At 36.5% G+C, this 22,978-nt stretch overlaps 1 protein-coding gene across 11 annotated transcripts in view; it reads right to left on the bottom strand.

The window, feature by feature from the left end:
* The window catches only part of AKAP9 (A-kinase anchoring protein 9), a 129,287-nt gene that overhangs the window by 92,264 nt on the left and 14,045 nt on the right, over positions 1–22,978 (bottom strand). For all 11 annotated transcript variants that reach the window (XM_080383589.1, XM_080383595.1, XM_080383593.1 and 8 more), the window contains exon 2: positions 903–1,157. In XM_080383589.1, coding sequence (XP_080239715.1) covers positions 903–1,157 — 255 coding nt within the window. The remainder of the gene's footprint in view (positions 1–902; positions 1,158–22,978) is intronic.

The raw sequence follows: 22,978 nt of genomic DNA, 5'->3' as shown, positions 1-22,978 counted from the left end.
GTATGATTTAGTCTCCCTGGTGGAGGGGCAGAATGACTTCTATTTTTTAAAAAAACACAAATGCATAATTTCTCTATTACTTCTCAGCTGCTGGAAATGAGAGAATGGAGCCAAAACAGTTTAAAATGGGTCTATACTAGCACAGGACTGACAAGTCAAAAGGCAGAGCATTCATCTGTATTACATCTCTCAGAAAAGACTGCATTCACATGCACAGAGCTAGGAATCTACATTGAGCTGGTTGTTCAGAATGCCACTCATGTCCTTAGAGGCACTGCTTTCACGAATGGAATGAGCTATTCTGTAAATAACATCAGCATCTCTGTCCCTCATATCTAGAACCACATATTACGTTACATGAATACATGTCCACCCAGAACTGAACTGCACTGCCAGTGTGTATCACACCGGGCATCTTACAACCTTCCCAGAGCATGTACTTTCAGCCACTAGCAATCAGGATTGTATTTCATTAAGTAGTACAAGTAGACTATCTGTTTATCAGTCTCTTAAGTCATCCAGTTCTAAGTAATGTTTTCTAAATTCATTCCTCTTCCTCATTAACCAGAAAGACTCAAATTACATTATGGATACTAGTTCCGCATTTTGCTGTAGCCATAGCTACAGTGGTCAGAAATTCACTGCAATTTGTAAATTTTTAATAAAACAAAATGCATAAAATGAAGTGATAAAACAAAACCAATTTTTGCCAATTTAGGGAGCACAGCAGTACCAACAAACCTTCCATAAATTACAGCACACGCACAGCAGGCAGGTAGAAAGTGCCTTCTCTGGACATATTAAGGACAGACAGAAATAATATCTAAAATCTCCACTCTGAAAATTAATGGACCATTTTGCTCCCCTCAAAATTAACTGTTTACAGCATGAGACAAACTTACCTCAATGGTGTAAGCCTGGCTGTGTTTGATAATTTCTCCACTATGCAAAGTCCTGATAACAGCAAAGTCAGCAGTAGCAGCTGCTCCCCTTCGGCTGCTGCATGTGGATGTTTCATCACCTCGAGATTGATCAGTATCAGTCCCATCTTGTACTGATTCTTCACCTTTGATGTTTGCTGTTTTCTTCTTCTTTTTCTGCTTCTTTGATCCATTCTGACCATCAGTTTGTGCCTTTCGCTGCCTAAATTGGGCAAGCTGTACAAAGACAAAAATCTTGTTAAAGGTGAAAGTTTTCCTCTTTATTACTAATGACATGCTCTATAATGGCTTACTAGCTATTCTACATAAAGCTTCAAGACTCAGATTATTTTTCCATTTACATACATTTCCCATTTCCATAGTTTGCTTTAAAAAATAATCTTAAATGTAAAACAGCAATCTAATAATGAATTCCTTTCCAGTTCCGTATGATCAAGTTACTGTTGTACAGACTGATACCTAGAAATCAAAATACTTAAAGTAAAGGTACAAATGTCATTATAAAGGACAAACACAATAAAATAGCCTCTGATCTCATTTTTCAATTATAGAGTAACAAATCCCTCAAAATTAATTTACAGAAATTACTTTTATACCAGAGAGAAAAGCAAACCTTTCTTCCAGCAAGTTATCATATAAAGTGTTTTTTTAAAGTTTGTTAGATATCAAAAAGCAGATCAAGTTACTGAAAACATTCTAAAGGAACAGCAAAATCTGTAACAAAGGAACAGTCTAAGACCAAACAGTGAGCAAATTCTAAGATACACCACCTTGTAGCAAAACATGCTGATGAACAAAAAGTCACAGGTGAGCCAGGCACACAGTTGAAAAACCAATTAGTATGTAAGCTATTCAAATACTGTAAGACACTGCCTTTTGAAGAGCTTATCACTTTTAATCACTTTATAGTGGTTTACACAAGAAAATCCATTTAAAATATTTTTTTTTTCTTAACAGGAACAGTATTTCTGTTCAAATACAAAAAACAGCATGGCAGGTTTAACCAATTAAAATTCAAATTTAAACAGATCCTACCAATAAAATCTGGAAACAAAAACATTTATTTTCCAATTGAAGAATCCAAACTTAATAAAGTGCTAAAATATGTTTTACAAATGTAGATCCAAAGTAAATATTTAGCATGCAAATAAAGGCACTAAAGCTTTGAATACTTTTTACATCAACTAATACCCAAATATACTGTATTTTTTTATAAATCTGCTGCAATTTTAGAAAAAGTTATAGAAAAGATAGCACATTTGTTCACAATATTCACCCATCGAGACAGCCGGGCTTCCATCCAACTTCTGCAGGAACACCCAAATCAAGCAGGACGGATCCCCTTTCCCAGTCACCGTTCAGTTACAGCTCAAGCCGTCACTTGAACTGCTCTCTAGTTCTCATCTGGCCCCAAGATAGCTGAGAAGCCCCAATTTAAATAAATGCAACACTGACAGATCGGTTCTGACTTCTAGCTAGTTTATGCTTTTGTCCCTTTATCTGTATTTCTTCATGGGTTTCTTCAGCCTCCTCTCCGTTCTTAGGAGAACTGACAGATTGGCATATGGCTCCTGCTCTGTTTACAGGAGGAGGACCTGAAGATCTGCTGAGCCAGATATGCTCACCTACGTATTTAATACTTACTTCCTCCCTACTACATCTCTAATAAGTTCAACTTCATGGTTCTTCTTCTATTTTTAAATTATTATTTCACCAAAAATCCACAAATTCTGAACTGGGGGGGGGGGGGGGGAGAGAAGAAAAAAAAAAAAAGATGTCTCCTCCTGACTTCAAAGTTTAAGGAAAAAAAAATAAATCTCAAAAATGGGGAGAGGATGAAGATTCCAGTTGTCTCCTTACATCACTATGTTCTCCTAAAACTGTATATTTACCTCAACAAAATAATTTCAGTGTATCCAAAAGTCAAGTGGAATATGTCCAAATGCCACAATGACATAAAGCGGACACAACCTGACTTCAAGTGTAACTATTGAGAGATTTTGCTTTTTTTCACTTTTTCTTTTTAAATAATGAAAGACATGTAGTGCAAATGGTCAAGAACTCTCTTCCCCAACTTGATTGAAACCTTCTGTAATGGAAAGTTAAGTTGGCTTTTTAAAAGCAGCTTTACAGTCTTTATTTGTCTACAAAATTAGATGTGTAGCTCAAGGACAAGTGAATTACTCTGTGTCTCTCCTCAAGTATTTGCATATTTTAGCTGAGGCATCTGGGCCTGCCAGATTTCTCTCCTTTCAAAATCAAGTTGTTGACTTCCACTTCTTCAGAATTAACAGATTAAACTCTACCACGGCAGCTACAAGCATAATTTACTTTTTTCTGTTTAAGCATTGATGAAGAAGATGGGCACGTATGAAAGCTAAACACACATGCAAATACAATTTACATTTCTGTATTACACAAATTCTCAACTGACAATTTCTGTATGAGTGTCTAGTATTTTGGAAATAACTACACTATTAGTGACAGATGCATGCATGAATCATAGCAATTTTTACTCTGCGCATTCACACATATAACACCGAACTGTCCAGCTACCAATGCAACATAGCTTCCAATTCACATTTTTAATCAAATTTTAAAAACTAGAAATGAGAGAAGCAGATAACAAAAGCTACTGCTGGCCAAATACACTCTGGTGTTCATATCAAGACAGGGGAGTCTCAGATACTGAATTCCTTCAGAAAATGAGACTCAGGAACTAGAGTTGAGGATCTATCTACATTTCAATGACAAGCACAAAAAAGTCCACCAGCAGTCATGGGAACTAAAGGAAAACAAATTTTGTAGAATTAAAGCTGCCAAATACTTACAGATTTTGTATTTCTAGAAAAATACAGAAAAATATTTTTTCCAGTGCGAACAAAATGTGAAACTAATACAAGCTGATACAACTAAACGCTCCTTTACCCTGTCTTCCAGGCACATCAGCTTGATAATGCCAAAACTAAGCCCGTGGAGAGCTTACACTGCTTCTATCAGTTCTGAATCTGCAGTTTTGAAACAAATCAGTGTCAATTCTGTTGAGTTACAAAAGTTGCAAGCAAGAATAAAAGACGTAAAAACATGAGTTACTTATAGAGGAAGGATCCAAAACGAGAAGCTGAAGGACACCCAGCACAGGCTCTCTGCATTGATTTGTCTCCAAGGAGCGACAGAGAACGAGCACCTTACCCTGGGAAAGCATCAGGAACAGAGTCTGCCATGATGCAACTCTACCACAGGCTTTAGTACACCTGAAAACAGACCTACAGCAAGTCTTCTTTCACTCCACCTGTCTGCCAGCCCATTGCCTCCAGCTTTTCCCATGGTGTTGGTAAGACCCTGGATTCTGCAAGCAGTACCGAATCCTGTTAAAAATTCCATCAGTGTTTTCCGGTACTGAGTAACAGCTGATTTTGGCTCTTATCCTTGATTCTCAACTTCTGCATCTAAAATAACTAACAAGGTGCAATTTCCACTTCATAGGTTTTTGAAATCCTGCTTCTAGGCAAAAAAGCCATCCTTTTGGAAATAGACATGTCCACTTTATAGCAATATTAAAAAATTACAATATGGAGTACATGCTTACTGTCCGAATTATTTCCGTCGATTACCCAGTGTACAATTAAAATCTTAATTATAATAAATATATGGAAGTTTTAAGCTAAACTCTGAGAATGAAACTATGTTTGTTTCCTTTTAACGTGTAAGAAACTACAATAAAATTGTGCAGGAAGAATTACATGTTTATTTTCAGATTTCCAGAAGTACTATTTACAACACCTGCTCAGCTTTCCATTAGTTTGAAAAAAATGGGAAGTAACTGGATGTTAGCACTAAATTCTGTGGATGCACAAGACATGTTGCCTCTTATAAACAGAAAAACACTTACCGAAAGTCACAGGACTACAATAAAGTAGCATGCAGGTAAGTAATGCGTATAGTTTTCAAAATAATTTCCCACAGTAAAATAACAACTGAATAGAAGAACTTAGGTATTTACACAATACAATTATTTATTTAGTTCTAATTAAAACTTCTTTCTACTAATGAATCCCAAAACAACATACTAGCCCAAATCCCACATCACACACTGCAGCAAAATTAAGACACCTGGCACAACATTAGCTTAGCTTTTAAATGCTGGTATCATCTAACTGGCAGAAAGTCAGAAGAGCAGAGGAGAATCAACTGCTATTAGGTACTAAATAAACACTCTTGAGACAGAAGGGAACTAACTTGCAGCATGGTGCAGATTACTTGTGTAAAAAATGTCAAACATCGTAGTTAATGTACCGCTATAATTACAACAGCGGCATTATTTATTTATTCAGCTGTCTTCAGCACATTCTGACCCTTGGTGACTGTGCCAGCAATCGAGATTGCTGGGATATGCTGACATCAATTAATTTCAAATACGGTCTGACTGAACTATTTCTAGAGTAGAAATGCATGTTAAAATAAAATTTGGCTCCAACAGAATGCAAAACTTAATCTCTTCCTAAGCATTTAGAAAAAGGTATATATAAAATATCGGAATAAAAGCTGCAACATTTCATCACTGCCCATGTATCAGCACAAGAAAATACTGAAAAAAATCCACAAAAACTAAGTTACATTTATAAAGCATGGATAGATATATTTTAATTTCACATGCACAAGAGACTTTTAAAAACAGGAACACATTTAAACCATTTAAAACTGGATGCTGCCTTATAATAAATTGTTATTCCTTAATATTCTCAGACAATGTATTATAACTGGATAGTTTAATTTTCAGAGCTACTACAGCTAACAGGAACTGAAATTTTCAGTGCCTCTGAAGAAGGCTGTTATATTTGCTGTTCTTATTGTTTAAAAATCAACTTCTAAGTGCTAAGACAAGAAGTTTATAAGTAGCACATCCGATACAAGTATTCTTGTATCATTATACTTCATGTACCTGTACACAGATATTCTTAGTCTCAAATTTTAAATTACTAACTTCAGATGCTTACATCTCATATTCAGTGCTGCATAGGCACCTCTTACAGAAAGAGCAGAGTCTGTTCAATTCTCACAGTTCCTCTTCAAGTACAAAATCTCTATTTCTTTTTTTTTTTAAGCTTGTATTTAAAGCATCAGCATAGAAAGATGAGTCATGAACTTAGACTGACAACAAAAAGAAACTTCAGAGAAGCTGCTCCAGGCAAGTAATTACTTTTTCATTTCTACACTGCACAGTAAAAGCATGAATGGAGACCTACATCACAGTCTTGCATTTCTCAACTAGTATAATTTCAAAAGGTGTTCCAGATACTGCTTAAACTTCAGCCTAATGTGTCCCACTCACATTAAGGGACTTGCTTTTTACTTCTTCTTGGTCAGAAGTTCTCACACAGTCTGGTATCCAGTGAGAAATGTTATGTGCTGGACCCAGTCATCTTTAGATCATTTAGTCAATGTAAGACAACAAGGACTTTTGAATATTCTTGTCTCTAACCACTGCTCTGAGCTAATGAATCAAAGTCCAAATGGCAGTCCTATAACATCCAGTATCTTAATAGATAATCTGGATGATGAAATTGAACGCACCGAGTTCATAGATGACATCAAACTGGAGAAAAATGCAATATACCAGAAGGAAGAACCACTGCACAAAGAGACCTCAACCTGCTGGAAGACTAAGCCAAGAAGAAATGCATGAGATTTAACAAAGATAAACATCTTTAAATCCTGCACCTGGGATGGGATTATCCCACATAGCAGTAACAGCTGGGGACTGACTGGCCTGGTGTGTAGCTCTGCTGAAGAGGACCAGACATTCTTGGTGGATAGCAAGGTAACCATGAGCAAGCAGCATGCCCTGGCAGCAATGAAGAGAAGCCATGTGAAATCTCTTTGAAATGACTCTCAATGCCTACCATAATAAATGACTAAGATATGAATCCAATTGTTGGTAAACCACTTTTGCAATTAACTACTTATTGCATGACCAAAAAGACCCTACACAGTCGTCTTTCGTAAAACAGAATTTGATAGCAGTAATACCATCAGCTATTTTAAAATCTGGTTTCAGAATACAATGAAAAAAGGCTCAGTGAGCCTGACAAACAACTCCTAGCTTCAGTGCTCAATACAAATGTTGCATTTAACAGTAGAAAGCATATTTTAAACTTTCAAACTAGCAGACTGAAACTCTCCACAGGAGCAGTATCTGCAACTAAGCATATGGAAGGTAGGCAAAAGTGAAATAGTATTCTTTGTCAGGTGTTGCTTGAGACTTACCACCAACAGAAAGGCCACAAATCTGTCTGAGAAAGGGTTATTTTTTTCCATATAGAGTGAACACTAAAGATTCTGCTCTAAGTTGCATTGTGGCAAACTGTATTGTACAAATGATAAATATGATAAATCCCAGAATCAGACAGACTCCGGCTGCAAGTGCAAGATTACACTCAGAAGCATCATGAAACTCATATAAGATCATAAACAGTCCTGTGACAGAAAAGCTCAGGCTTTTCCTGTTATAATGCTCCTAACCCTCATCACTGAATGATAATAAGGTATAATTTTGGAATGATTACTGAGTCTAAATATTTTGGTTTCACTTTCACTCTATGACAGACTGATAACATGTCTTCAAGGGTGAAGGATTAATTTAAGATTCACCTGCCCTATTAATGATAGATCACTACTCCCCTTAACCACGGGTAAGCAACTATTGCTACAAAGTCTTTCAGTGACACACAAAGGACAAAAGCAGGGGCCTGTGGTGGGATTTGCTTTGATCATCTATAAAGCATGGATACATCCCACAAAGTATTGATTTGGGTGTCTCACAAACCAATAGGGTCAAACCAAAAAGACCAACCTGAATTTGAAATTTTGACATCATTCAGAAGCTGGAGATCTGCTGTGGTTCAAGTCTCAGGTTACCTATTCCACTTTCCCCTAGAGAACTGAAAAATACCTGCTATAATCTCTCTTTTACCTGTGATCTGTTTTTTCCAATATACAGTAACATTTTTATGTTGCATGGCAGCTGATATGAGGCCCTTAAAAGGGATAAGGGAGTCTGGGGGACAGTAACACTGAGGTTTAGGCACTAAAGCCTCACCTAGGCTGTTTAAAACTCATTTGTTGTTGGGCCACCAAGTTTTTACAAAGCTTGACAGTCTGCCCCCTAAAGAGGTGTCAAACAGGTTAACTGGTAACTGTATTAGAGAAGAAAGTGGCACTCTCACTTTTTGCCATATTCTCAAAAGGTCTAAGCACTGAAGATTGTGTTGTCAAAGCAATAGTTCCTGAAGTATAGGCAAATTTACAGTGCTCCCTGCATCTTTTAGCCTCCTGATGCCTGTACTAAGAAAAGAATAACTGAGAGCAAGATGAAAATTATCAAATACGGAAGATAAACAGACATTTTCCTAGTGAAGTCTGTTGATTCTATTTTATTAATATATATTATAAATAATATAATTAATATAAAATTCTGTTAATCAATAAACAGAAGAGTATCACAACTCTTCCCAAATCCAAAGATAAAAACCTCAGAAAGAATATCACTGAGCAAGCAACCTGGAAGTATGTTCAATACATTATGCCACATAGCTAAAAATCCTGTAAAAAAACCTGTAAATAATTAATGTTCTTTGCAAGTTTCAATCTGATTATTTGTTGAGACAAATAGAACTTTAGTTTATTTGTTCCATTCAACAGATGATGAATTTACTAAATGGGAAACATTAGGCTGGATGAACAAGAAAATAATCACCCAGGAATGAGGTATTTCCAATCTACCCATTCTTATGTTGCACTCAGATTTTCCCAAATAACATGAGCAAAACCTCAGAATGTCTCCCCTTACAGAGACTTAAGTGGCTCATGAGAATTTGAGGATGCCAATAAGGCTATGAAAACTTCCAAAGAAGAAGTGCTATAGTTGCTACCTAAATACAAGCTTGAGAGTCTTTCAACTTCAGAGACAGCCATTCCTTTGCAGTACTCTGAAGAAAACCAATGGGATCACCACAATTTACATTTAAGGCTGAATTACCATGAAAGAGAATGCAGGATAGTGAGAGGAATAGCACATTGGGCAATTCTCTTTAGCAGTCTGTATCAAGTTAGAGTACTGTTGGCAGTGCTAATAACCAAGGGCAGTGAACTTGAATGAACCCCTCCAGATGGCACTGTGAGCTGGAAAGCCTCAGAATTAGTGTGGTTCTGATCTGGTCTGCTCTTCCATGTCCTAAGAATTTAAATAGGAACAGACCTAGGAACAGCTAAGTTAATTACAGCTGGGTTATTTTCTGGACAAGGAATAGAAGTTAAGGGTACGAAAATACTCTCAAGGCAGGTTACAATGACAGACTCAAGCACCACAAGCACATTTCAATGCTGGACTGCTTCAGGAAAAGCAATGCCTCAAACTAACTGCTAAAAAAATTACTCAACTGAACTGGTCTCTTAACTAACTTACTTCTACATACATGATTTACATATTGCTTCTGTCTACTTTTTAACTTTATTCTTCTCACAGTGAATGCAGTATAACTGCCTCTGCTGATATACAGGGTGAAAAAAGCATCTGACCCACACTGGTACTGTATTTCCCCAAAGTGAAGAGGAAAGAAGTGGACTGGGCCAAGCTGACAATGGCAATAATAAAGAGGGCAACAGAGTGTAAAAAAGCACAGATCACCCATGTGTGAAGCCTGAAACATTAGGAAGACTCTGTCCACCAAGGCCAAGGGTGCTGACATAAAACAGAACCTCTTCTAACCCTGCATTACGTGAGGGAGATCACCAGCTGGATGCTGTCTCAAAAGGCACAGTCCATCCTCTGCTTTTGCTTGGAGTTTCAAAGGCTTGGTAATAATGGGAAGGCAAGAATTATGTGCTGACAGAAACGCACTCCTGTTCCACTAGGGTTTATGTGTAACACCAACTGTAATTAAAAACTGGATCCTGAAACTTTCTTCAGCTATGCTAAAAAAAACCCAACCCAGTATTCAATGTCCTACAACCTTCCGAAACAATTTTTGAAGGGGAGGTGGGGAAGGATGACAAGGATTAATGAATGTGAAAATCTTTCAACCCCCAGCAAGGAAGAATGTCTCCTCCCTTGGCCTTTCTAAAATCATCTAGCTTGACAAAGGCAGTAAATTCCAGGCCAGAGCTAAAATTTGGTCAAATACATGTAAAAAAGGAAACAGAAATGTTTCTCACATTTTATCCTTACAAAAGAATGAGGAAAATAAAATTTACTACTTACTTTGCTAAACTGCTAGTTTTTAATGAATCGTATGATTTTATTCACCATCTTTTTGAAATAGAAACCTTCACTTCTTTGCAATGCCATTCCTCACATCTCAAGAAAGTGTTTTGAAAATACACATGCAGCAGACAGGTTTGTACATGAATTCATTCTTGAAAATGAATCCTAATATTAAGATTTCAATACTTTGAAAGCATTAATTGCTTTCCACATAGTTACAGTACTGTTCACTGGGCTGTATGAACTTATCTACAGCCCTTTAGAAACAAAAATATCAGTATTTATCTTCAAGTGCTAACAAATTTCCAGTGTTCTCATAATCTTCAAGACAGTCATAAAATTCAGTCACTAGGCTGTAACATTGCAATGATTTTCTACACACCATCACGCTTATGTCTACATGCAAATCCACTTGACTCCATTGATTTAGTAACATGTACTAGTTGCTAGTAAGTTACTCCCCAGCTGTACCAAATTTTCTAGGGTGTTTTGATATCCACATAAGGCAATGGGTAACTTCAGCTCTGACATCCATGTAAGGACAGTAAGTTCACTAAAGCACAGGACACTAAACAAGATATAAATGTAGACAAGGTTCTATTAACTCAAACAGTTGCTGTTTTAGAAGTGTACATGAAAGACTACAATATGATTTTACTATCACTTTCCTACTGACCAAAGAAACTGGATGTGTAGGTTTTGTTGACACAACCAAAAGACAGACTCTAGGAAGTGAACAGACAACTTTATCTCAGTCATTTAAATAGAGATTAAAAATTATGTCTTAGTAATACTCAGCAGCCAAACAGTAAATGCTAGAGATTATGACAGAGAAAAAAGTATATAACGTCTATGAGCTTCAAAAGGTGATACAACCTTACCTATCATGGTCTTAGATGTATAACAAGATGATACCTCTCATCTTAATGTAAAGTTGTCAAAATTCTAAGTTGTCAGATATTGAGTTAGACCTCAAGAATAACTAATAAAATTAAGACACTGGTGGCATGTAGTAGGCTAGATGAGGTAAACTACACATGACACCAACCAAATGGAAACTAGGCTGCTGTGTGTCCTCTACTGGCCTACGGGATACACAGCAACCAAGACAATGCTTGTGTTCAATAAATTCAGTAACATGAAGATAACCATAAAACAAACAAACCCAAACCAACCAACCAGCCAACCAACCAAACAAAAAGGCGGCCTGGGACTTGTAAAACCAATCACACCTTTAAAGTCACTGGGACAGGTCATACTAATGCCTACAAAATACACTTGCAGAAAAATCATTAGACCGAAAGCCGTAATTATTACAGTATTTCATGAAGACGAACTCTTTAGCAAGCTTCAGCACCGACATTTTTTGTAAGGTTGTACAATTACAGATTTGGTTAACACTATAAGTACTTTTCCCACCACTCAACTCCTGATGAAATCAGCCTTGTGAAACAAGTTACCTTCTGGAAGTAAAAGGCAGATATAGCCCTCCTGAACAGAAGGCAAAAAAAAAGGAAGTTCCCAGTCTACATTAAAATTATGTACTAGCTTTCAATTTTATATCCATATTTTCTTTCAAAATTGTTTGATTCAACAAAATGACAGTGTTAGGCTTTATATTTACTGCAGCTGACTTCTAAAAAGCCATGCAGTCAAGTGAATTACAAGGATCAATTTGACTAATTTTTACCTACAGAACCATACTTCATGAACTGTTCACAATGAGTTATTTAAACAAAGCACGCAGATGAATACCATACATCAAGAAATAAAGAAAGAAGTAACAGCTATTTACAGATAACAAGCTTCAGCTGGGCTTCAAAGAAAACTTGTTTTATGGCACAGTAGCAACTTAGTGGTTAAATATAGGCATTAAATCGTTAATCTATTCAGAACTTTAATTTTTGGAAAGCATCAGAGTCATCCAACACGGGAAAGTAAGTATGTTGCCTTCTGTAGCACTAAAAAAAAATAAATTACTAACAATCTAAGTGTTGCTTATGTAGTTACTTTATTTCTTCTTAAAGCAACTGGTTTAGCACCTGTTAAAAAGCATGTAATTGTATCAGCTATTTAACTATATATAGTTAAAACAGCAGGTGGAGACTCATTTAATTAATCCCTTGGAGTTCTTTCAGGATAACAATTTATTTTCAGAAAACAACTGCAATACAGTAACAGGTTAAGCATTAAGACCACTGTATTTAGGTCTTAAAAATTATTCAATTCAGAAGAAATGTCTTCCAGAATAGCAATAGTCTAAAAAGCCATGAAACCATGCCATTAAATACTACATGCACCAAAGAATAAACCTCCGTCCTGTTCAGTAATTGTCTTCGCATGCTGCCCTTCTTCCCCCAAAAATAATCTTAGTACAACATTCCTAAGACCAGAAGGCAGTGAAAAAGTGAGTCTGCGTTTTCCCTGAGCCCAATGTAAGGCTAAACTCCAATCTAAATTTCTGTAATAATAGATGGAAAGAGGAAAGTTTCCTTCTGGTAAAAGAAAAAATTATTTTTATGTCTAGCATTTAGTAATATTTCTCCTCAATTACAATTTTTCTCCTTATTAACCACACATAATTGCAAGTTATCAAATCCTAGAGAACTGAGTTTAGTCCTCATTTTTGCTAGGATTCTGAAGAAAAAACCCAAAGTTATATAGTACACTGAACTTCATGGAGTGGGCAGAACAACCTTGATCCTTCAAACTGAAGTTCACAGGGTTTCTCTAAAATAATTTTAAACTCTGGGTTAAAGCAGTCCCAAATACTTTATGAAGTACCACTGAAACAACAAATTCTGACTTTGTGATAGAACACTCCTCATTACCAGCAAGAGAAAGGCCTGAAAGTGTCAAATCTGATAAATTTTTTTCAGGAAAAACTTCAAAATGTTGCTATTATCACAAAATAATATTGATTACTTAACGAGAAGTTACTTGAGAACAAGTCTTCCAATTATTCCAAAGCTCATTATAGGTACCTTTCATATCATTAATAAAATATTACAATAGCTTGTTCCAAAAATCCTATACTATAACTTAGCAATTAAAATCAAAAACCATATAGAGTAAACACATGATATTTAGACAATTAAATTTAAAATACCATATATAAGTTTTCTCTAAATCAGAAACATAAAAAAAATCATAATCTATAGCCATCTGTGCTTGCCAGTTAGAAGCCAATTGTAAAAATACAAAAGTATGCAAAAGCAACAGTTGCCAGTAACTCCACACAGTGCTTGTCAATCAAATCACTGGCAATCTGCACGTTTGCATGCAACACAGACACTTTCTTCCACTTACTAATTGTCTTACATGTTTACAAGTCCAGGTAGACACTTTATATTTTTAGAAAGAATGAACTTTTAACATTAAACTATAAAAATGGAAAATATAAAGCTTTAAGAAGCAAGGTAATGATTCTCATATTTCTAATAATAGGAATCTAAATACAAATTGCACTAGATTTGATTATGAGTATTAACAGACTGACTTATATTCTGGTTTAGATGCATTTATGTATAACTAAGCAGAACACTCCTATTTTTATGTTTTCAACTGGGGGAAAAACATTGGAATAAATTTACTTTCACCAGTTTTATAGTATTCTGTACATTGAATTCCTAATAAGATACTTGAAAACCATTTTCCCCACACAGATACAGCCACATGGACATTATAACCCAAATTAAAAAGGTGTTCTTCCCCACACCCAGTAGATGAATACAATATCCAAAACCAGACTTATTTTGGAAAGCATAGAAAGAACACAGCACTATCAGAAATTACCTTAATCGCTTAACATCTTACTGCACTGTATCAAAAAAATGCTTTTATAAAAATGCTTTTGTATCAAAAAAAAGGTTTTATATAATCCTTTAGTTGCATAGCTCCTTAGGATATAGTATAGTACTGAATTACTAAATATATGCTTACATATTTGTATTTTCTTAAGTTAGCTTTATGTTGTGCCTAATCTGGCACTGTGAAATCAAGTTTTTGAATGTGATTCTCCCAATGAAAAGAAATACCTTATTCCAAGTTGCTTGGAAAGAATAAATTGGTACCTAGCTATTTTTGCAGAATTAAAATAGAATTTATATTTAATGTTAACATCTGAACATCCTTTGGAATAAACAGAGTAAAACAGACTATTTGCTAAAAATGAGTAAATGAATCTAAAAGCTGGTTCACAACATCAGCAAATAAATACAGAACCCCTCCCCTTGCACAATATATGCTGCAATGAAAAAATGACATGGGGAGGAGCAGGAGAGATGTGAAAGATAGCTGTGTTGGCTTCCAGCTCCCCTTAAATTTCTGAATAATCAGTATCTGACCAACTCAGTCCATTATCACCTGGAACAACACCTATCATGCTACTAGATAATTATATTATGTACCTCAAGTTATTCTTACCTCGTTTCAGGTAAAACCCAAGATTATTACCTACCCAAGCTGACCGCATTAGAAAAGTACAGTTTAACTTAAAGAACTCATGAAAAACAAAAATATACCAAAATTGGGATTGCAGGTAGGAATCAATTTTGCCCTAATGTGGAGTTCACATGCATTATGGCACAGTCTTTCTATTTTTTTCCCATAGGATTGGCCTTAATCTGTGCCCAGACTGTACTGAGATACTGCCATCTGTAGAATTACCTTCTCTTTCACTGTAAATTGGAAGGCACATAGAAAACAAGACAGGGTGGTGCAGGAATATAAATGATGATCTTATGCTGAAGAAAGGAGAATACTGCATAAAGAAAACCTCTGTGCTTTCGTTATCTCTTTATCAACCTCCCTGGCCAGTCATCAAAGAGGTCATCCAGACCAAATTTTTTATGATGTTCTTCAGCTGTCTGTTCTTCAGTTTATAGCTACGTACCCTGGAAGAGGAGGAGGGCCCCAAAAACACACAGTGCTGACCCACTACTGTGAAATGCAGCATCACTTCCTGACTTCAAGTTAGACCACAGCATCACCAGTTTTAATCACTGGAGGATCCTGCAGGCTACTCTTACATCCCTATAATGAAATGATAACTTGAAATTCTTCCTTTCTGCCATTGGGAGAGTGTGTGAACTTTCTTCTACCATCTTCTTTCATGCTGTTACGATCTCATGAGTTTTCTGTCAACCCATTTATCCAAACTGTCAAGGTGTCTCTGAAAATAAGCTGTAACTCCTGTAACATATCACATCAAATGCCTTCCTGAAGTCAAGGTAAGCAACATCCACCATTCTCTCCTCATCTACTGAGCCACACAGCTCATCATAGAGGACAGTTAATTTGCCCTTTGTAAATTTCAATCATGTTCTTGCCCTTCATGTGTCTGAACATGGCTTCCAGGAGGAACTGCTCCATAATTTTCCCAGACACCACAGCCAGGCTGACCTTCCTATTGCTCCCCAGATCCTCCTTCTTGCCCTTCTTGAAGAGGGTCTGATGTTCGCTTTCCCCCCTGCTCATTTAGAATCTTCTAATCACAATGACCTTTCAAAGATGAGCAAGGAAATAGCCTTGTAACAATAGCAGCCAGCTTCTGCAGGATGCTTGGATACATTGCACTCAGTCCCATAAATCTGTGTACATCAAATTGGCTTCAGTGGTCTCTAGCTTGACCTTTTGTACTGTGGATAATGCTTCACTCCATTTCCATCATTAGATTCAAGGCACTGGGAAGCCCAAGGACAGCCCTTATCATTAAAGAGGCAAAGAAAGCCTTGAGCATTACTTCCATGTCCTTTTGTACCATATCCTTTGTCAAGATCATTTTGAATTCTAAGACTCTTTACTGTGTTTGCCACCCACTTCAGTTTACATATAACTGTATACATATAACTACACATTCTTTCCACTGGTAATAATGTAAATAATGAATGACACAGGCCCCTGAAAGACTAAGACCACCTGCTTTGGGAGTAAGCCATTAAAAAAATAACAATGCTAAGCACAATTTTTTGTTCAGTTGTAACCACAAAATGATGACTGTACCTAGACCAAGTCTTTAGTTTTCTTGTAAGATCATGTTGAACAGTATCAAAAATCTTAATACCAACAGACGTTCAGCAAGAAGTACTATTGGAATCAGCCCTAGTTACATAAAGGCGCTGTCATATTAACAGTTGTGCAGATCCCCAAGGACCTTAATGTTGACAATTCATTTAGGCAAGTCTGTTTCCTTGAAAGAGCAATCTTTGCCAGTCTCTTGCAACTTCCTAGTGAGTATAAGCAAAGTCTTATTGATGACTGCAGCCTCGGTTATGGTGTATTATCAAGCATCAGTGTAGCTTCTAGGGGGCAAGGGTTGAGGGTAATCGGCTGTTTCTCAAAAATCATGAATACTGATTAGAATTCTACAAGAAAAATCCTGATACATAGTCAGGCAATTGCTGCTTCCCATGGGATCCTCATCAATACTCCATGCCAGCTCACATAGTTCATTCTTCCACAACACACTGCAAATAGTCCACTGCAATTTCTAACTAATTAAATTGAAAAAACCTACCATTTCTAGAGTATAGGGCTTTAAAAATGCAGCAATCTTGAGACATATAATGAAATGCATGGTGAGAATCTGTATCTGAAAAGGCTTTGTCCAGACTTCTTTATGTAGTGAATGCAAGAAAACTTAAATCACAGAAGCATTTGCCATTCCTGGTTTGTGTTGATGCTGCAAGAAAGGGACTGCAGCCGGCTGCGTGTTTTTTCTGATCAGGACTCCTCCACTTCACAACAATGCACATTTTTCCTTCCTCCTGCACTATAACCTTTCCTCTATATACTAAATGAGGAAGAAGAGTTTATTAGAAGTTGACTGGAAAGGGCTGAAGAGACTGGTTTTGGATGTTAGAAAAAGCATCAACTATTAATTTACTTTGAGTGACTCTGTACTGCTTATATTATTCTGATTCATGTAAATCTAATTTTTTCATCCTAAGAGAAAGAAGAATTTATAATAGCAAAAACTTTGCTGTAAAACTTTTTAGTTGTATTTATGTAGATTACATCTAGATTTTTTCCCTCTGCTTCACACTGTGTCCTCTTTAATAAAAATGTAACTATGTCAGAAATATTTAAAGATCAAAAATTAAAGAAAAAACTTTAAAAGGTAGAGAGAACATAAATAGGAATGGAATAAAGCACAGTAAGCTCTGAATAGTTTTGTTCATATCTAATTTCTCATTAACTAAGAAGTCCAAAAGAAAAAGGCACATTTAGAATTAATAGACCACACCTAAATAAGTCTATATTAATAACCAACACAAAACTATAATATTTGTCAAGTTGACAAGTGCCATGAAATTGATACAGAATTTGAGAGGTTCCGTTACAATTTTGGCAACAAGACAATCAGCTTTTCACATACAGATCAACAGTTTAAATTCTGTCCAAGTTAAGCAAGGCATAAGAGCCACTCCTTGTCAACAAATCCAAGTGATGTGATGACTTCCAGCCGGTGATCAAAGGCAATCAGGCAATCTTTTCACAAAAGTTAGTGTTGAGATTTTCAAAGCAGTCTGGAGAATTTACATACATTTTTAGGAGATTATTCATAAGCATTCTGGCCATCTCTGTGTAGAAACTGAACAAAACTTTACATTTTCATTTTACAACCTGTTTGTGGTGGGGTTTGGGTTTTTTTTTAAAAATCAATTGTAAGATACTTTAGAACAAGTCAAACTCAGCTGCACTTCATCATTTTCCCACCTTGTTTATATTATTTTTACATGAATTCATACCATGTGGCATGTCTGGCACTGAATGGACAGAGTGAGAATGAAGCCCCCAAACTCAGTAGGTTTGTGAGAGACAGCTCCTTGACGAGCAGAGCAGACATAAGGAAAGAACCAACTGCATGAATTTCACGCTCAGCATGCAAGACTTGACAGGCTTGTATTATTTTGACATGCTTCTATTACTTTTTACAAGCTGCAGAACCATGGGCGAAAAGCGATCTCACAAAGACACTAACATTGCTCCCAAAATTCCAGACTTGTCTGTGGACTTTGCTTTCTTAAAAAAAGAAAGCAAAATTAAATTCCTGGAATATATTCCAAACAATGAAGAAAATTTAAGAAACGCATCCCTCTTTGAAAAGTCTTGTATCGGGATTTCCATTATTTCTTTAAACACAGCAATTTAGGCTACTTGGCACAACATACTACTGCACATACAAAGGCAGGGTTTTCTTTGTTACGAAGCATTACCTGTATCTATCTCCTACATACCTTTTAATTGAAAATACATACTCTCAATGTATGGTACTAATGTTAAATCAGCCACCTTACCTGGACAATCCAAATTTAGGAACACTTAAAAAAATTTTCCCTTGTTTTGTGGTTGGACAGAGGAGGTTTCTTTACAGAAAAGCAAGAGTTTAAGGGCAAGTTAAAATTTCCAAAAACTAAACCAGGATTAAGGAACAACCACTTCTGTTAAATCACAGCCTACCAGCGAAGTCAAATTTGATTAAACTTATGTAACTTATTCTGCTTATTCTCTGTAGCACCTATTTTATCAGCATTTCCCCAAAAATATACTCAGCCCCAGAATTCCACCTCTTCAACTGTACCAATCTTCTTTGGTCTTCTGCTCAGGATCATAAGCTTTAGTCATATGCTGTAATTTTGCCATGACTACAGTTTTCACCAAATCTATGCTTTTCCCTGGAAATATCACAAAAATGGTATATATCTTTAAAATTATTATCTCCAATTGTGGAAAGTCTTAAAATTTCGTGTTTTCAGATTTAGAAGCATGGTCCAATACACTACCTCTTCTTTGTTTTGTGATGATGCTACAACTCAAAAGTTGTTACAACTGTAATTTGATCACTTCCCCCACTTTCCTGAACTTGGTGTTTAATTTCTAAAGTTTCACATTCTTTTGCCCAACTGACAACTATTGAATCTGTTCTATTTGGAAGTTTGTTGAGGTTCCTTTTCAGAAGAGAGGAGAAACAGGAAGACGGACTCCATACTTCCAAGAAACTAAGAATTCTAAGAAATCTTAACATTTTTATTCATTCATTCTTCTGTCTTTTTCTCCACTCGTAGGAAAGGTAGTTTATAATATGTTGGCTTCTCAAGAAATCATGTGAAAATGCAGAATAACGTTTCTTTCAAGAAACAGGAACACCAGAGCTATCAACACAGTGTAGCATGCCAGGACTTTGCAGTCAATATACAAGTGTCTAATCATAAATTTCAAGATCTATTTACTTTATGTTTCAGCATAGCAGTCAAAAGACTGCAATTACTGGATGTGTTTCATTAAAGCGTGGCACATTTATCAACATGTCCTTGCACATTCAGTGTCCCATTAGCAGGTACCAGTAACAAAATGATTTTTAAACAAATACACAGAAATACATTGAAATCTCTAGCTATGGGGCAGACACATAAGACAGAGCTTTCAGCCCCTAAATTACAATTCCCAACAATTGTCTTAGTATATAAACTTACACTGCAATATAAGGTAGTACAGCAAAGTTGGCCTTTTTTCTTTTATCCTCATTTTTATCAGATTTTTACTATTCCAAACACCAAGGTGCAACAGTAACCCTATGTTATTCTGCAGTTAGTGTATCTGTACAGCAATACTTAAGAGAACCTACTTGTTTGATTATTTCCTGTTGGGAAAAAAATACAGGAATTTCTGGTAACACCTACATATGTCAAAAGGTTCAATCTACTTTTCTTGGAGTATCAGATACACTTTACTGGAAGTACTTTAGAAAGAATATGTGGTGGTGATAATGCCTATTTCCAAATCTGGATAAACAAACAAACTTGTGTGGATACTGTTATAACTGAGGGAAACAAATGCCAGTCACATCTGTTCTGCTATTGCAACACCCATACTAAGAAAATAAATAGCTGGAAAGCAGACCATAAAAATGAGGGAAGAGACTAGCACTAAAATGAAGTCTTGTATGTAGGCAAAGAATAACTCTTGTGTTTTCTTCTCTGTAATTCCTTCTTTTTATACATGGAGCAGCAAGAAAATATTTTAAATCGTTTTTCTACAGTGTGATTTCTTGCTTTCACAGTGCTACTAAATACTGCATTTTCTTTTTTTTTTAGTTTTGTGAAATTCACTGGGCATCTTGGATCAAAGACCAATTTTCTCTAAACTGGCTACAGAACAAAGGTTATTTTGAAGAGCTATTTATCTACATTCTCAGAGGAAAGTAAGCATTACTTTAAACTCATTCTACCTTGCATCACTATTGAAAGGTAGACAGCTACTTTACAGCTTTGACCAGAAGGGTATACTGACAATAACATTTAAAACAAATAATCAAAGCCCTGTATCAAAAGCAAGATTAGATCTCTGGAATGAGGGAAATGGAGATCAAAACAAAAACAGAGAACAAAGAAATAGGAAGAGTTCTAGTAGTGTCAATTGAAAAAGAGAGCTGAAATCCCAGATTTCAATTCAAGTACTTTTTTTTTTTTTTACGAGGACCCAATAAAGTCCAGAACAAACTTGAACACAATGAGAAAAAACATGATTTTTTTTAAAGGAAAAGAGAACACTGAGAAAACCATAAAGAGCAGGTAATTCTATTATCCTTAAGAGAACATCAAGTTTATTTTAAGAGAAAAGCAGAGTAAGAAAATGCACACTGAAAAGGAAATTCTTGCTTCTAGGACTCTAATTATTTTTGTTCACATTACTTGAGGCAGACAGAGGATAAATAAAATGAATAGTCTACAACTGAAAGCAAAACAAGATGTGTTAGGTCAGCCCTTTAATGAAATGTAAGGTTTAAATGCATTTAATATCTTCTATGATTAAAAACTCTTAATAATCACTGAAATGCTGCTTTCTCTCCTCTTCAGCTAAATTACATGGCATTTAAAAGGACCATGTTAAACAAACATAATCTACATGTTGAATTATTCTGGGGTTTTTAAATTAGAGCTTTAATCACTGTGGCACATAGCTATTCCATGCTCCACTTGAATCTTCTATTTAAAAAAACCTGATCCAACAGCCTTCCTAGAGAAATCCAAAATTTCTCAGACCAAAGAGGTCAGATATGAGGAAGTAAAATCTTTTTCTCTCCTCAAAAGAGTAAGATGTAAGAATGCAAACATTCTCAGGCTCTTAAACAGTGCTATTTTAATAATATGTATAATTTTCACCTTCAGCCACCTGAAATACTTAGATGTTGTCATGGTTTAACCCCAACTGGCAACAGAGTACCATGCAGCCTGTCACTCATCCCCCCCTCCTCCATGGGACAGGGAGGAGATTTGGAAAAAGACAAAATTCTAGGGTTGAAATGAGAACAATTTAATAATTGAACTCAAGTAAAATATTGTTATAGTAACAACCACAACTAGAGGGAGGGAGGGAGGGCAGAAGAGGGAGGAATAAAGCCCAAGAAAAAAAACAAGCAATGCACAATACAATTGCTCACTACCCATTGACTGATATCCAGTCAGTCCCTGACCAGCACTTGGCAGCCCCTAGCCAAGTCCCCCAGTTTATACACTGAGCATGACATTCTATGGTATGGAATATCCCTTTGGCTAGTTCAGGTCAGCTGTCCTGGCTATGGTCCTTCCCAGCTTCTTGTGCACTTCCTCACTGGCAGAGGTGAGAAGTCCTTGATTTAGAGTTAGCACTACTTAGCAACAACTAAAACATCAGTGTGTTCTCAACATTATCCTCATACTAAACCCAAAACACAGCATTGTACCAGCTACTGAAAAGAAAATTAATTCTATTCCAGCCAAAACCAGGACAATATCCACCCCTTATTCCATACCATTTATATCATGCCATACTTTCCAATATTCTGTTACCTTTCCTGTCTTTTGATATAAACACACAGGTACTCCCTTAGTCTATGTACCATCCCTATAAAAGCCCATTGACCTCGTTCAGTCCATGACTTTGGGCTCCATCTGTCATAACAGTCTTTCAGGGCAGGAAAGACAATGCAAGGTGTTGGACTGTTCCATGCTGAAGCCAGTTCTGATTCCACCACTGCTGCACTTGTCCCATCTCCTTGAAGTTCATTCTTCATTAATGTGGTGATGAAAAGGAGGTGGGTTCAGATCCCCAAATCCAGAGTGGCAGAGACAGGCGCTGCAAGGTGCCTAGTGCAATAATGGGCATACAGCCACCATAGAAGTGACAATATACAGTGTTGCATAGCAATTAACATCATACAATTTAATTAATTGGCTATTCTCACCCAAAATCAAATTCCCCGGAGGCACACACTGAACTTCCCCATCCTCCCATGCTACCCACCAAGTGCACCCAGGTCCTTGAGCAAAAGCAATCCTATGAACAAGTTTGCCTTTGCCTGAGGCAGGAATAACCCAGACTGTTTTCCCAAGTATATTTTTGATGTGCACTACAGGAACTTTATCCCCTTCTGCAGTACATAAAAGCTTCGACTGGGCAGGACCAGCTCAGCTGGCAGACCCTCTGGTGTTGACCAACCAGGTGCCTTTTACTAAATGTGTACCCCAATGTTTGAAGGTCCAACCACCCATTGCTCTCAGTGTAGTTTTTAACAGTCTATTGTATCATTCGATTTTTCTGGAGGCAGGTGCACAACAGCGGATGTGATATACTCACTCAATGCCATGCTCTTTGGCCCATGTGTCTAGAGGTTGTTTTGGAAATGAGCCCCGTTGTCTGACTCAGTTCTTTTCTGGGGTGCTGTGTTGCCATAAGACTTGCTCTTCAAGGCCCGTGATAGTGTTCTGGGCAGTGGCATGGGGCACAGAATACA

Source organism: Falco punctatus (assembly GCF_963210335.1).
Source record: "Falco punctatus genome assembly, chromosome: 4".
Lineage (NCBI taxonomy): Eukaryota > Metazoa > Chordata > Aves > Falconiformes > Falconidae > Falco > Falco punctatus.
The sequence above is the reverse complement of the archived record's forward strand: the minus strand, read 5'-3'. Positions and strand labels throughout refer to the sequence as shown.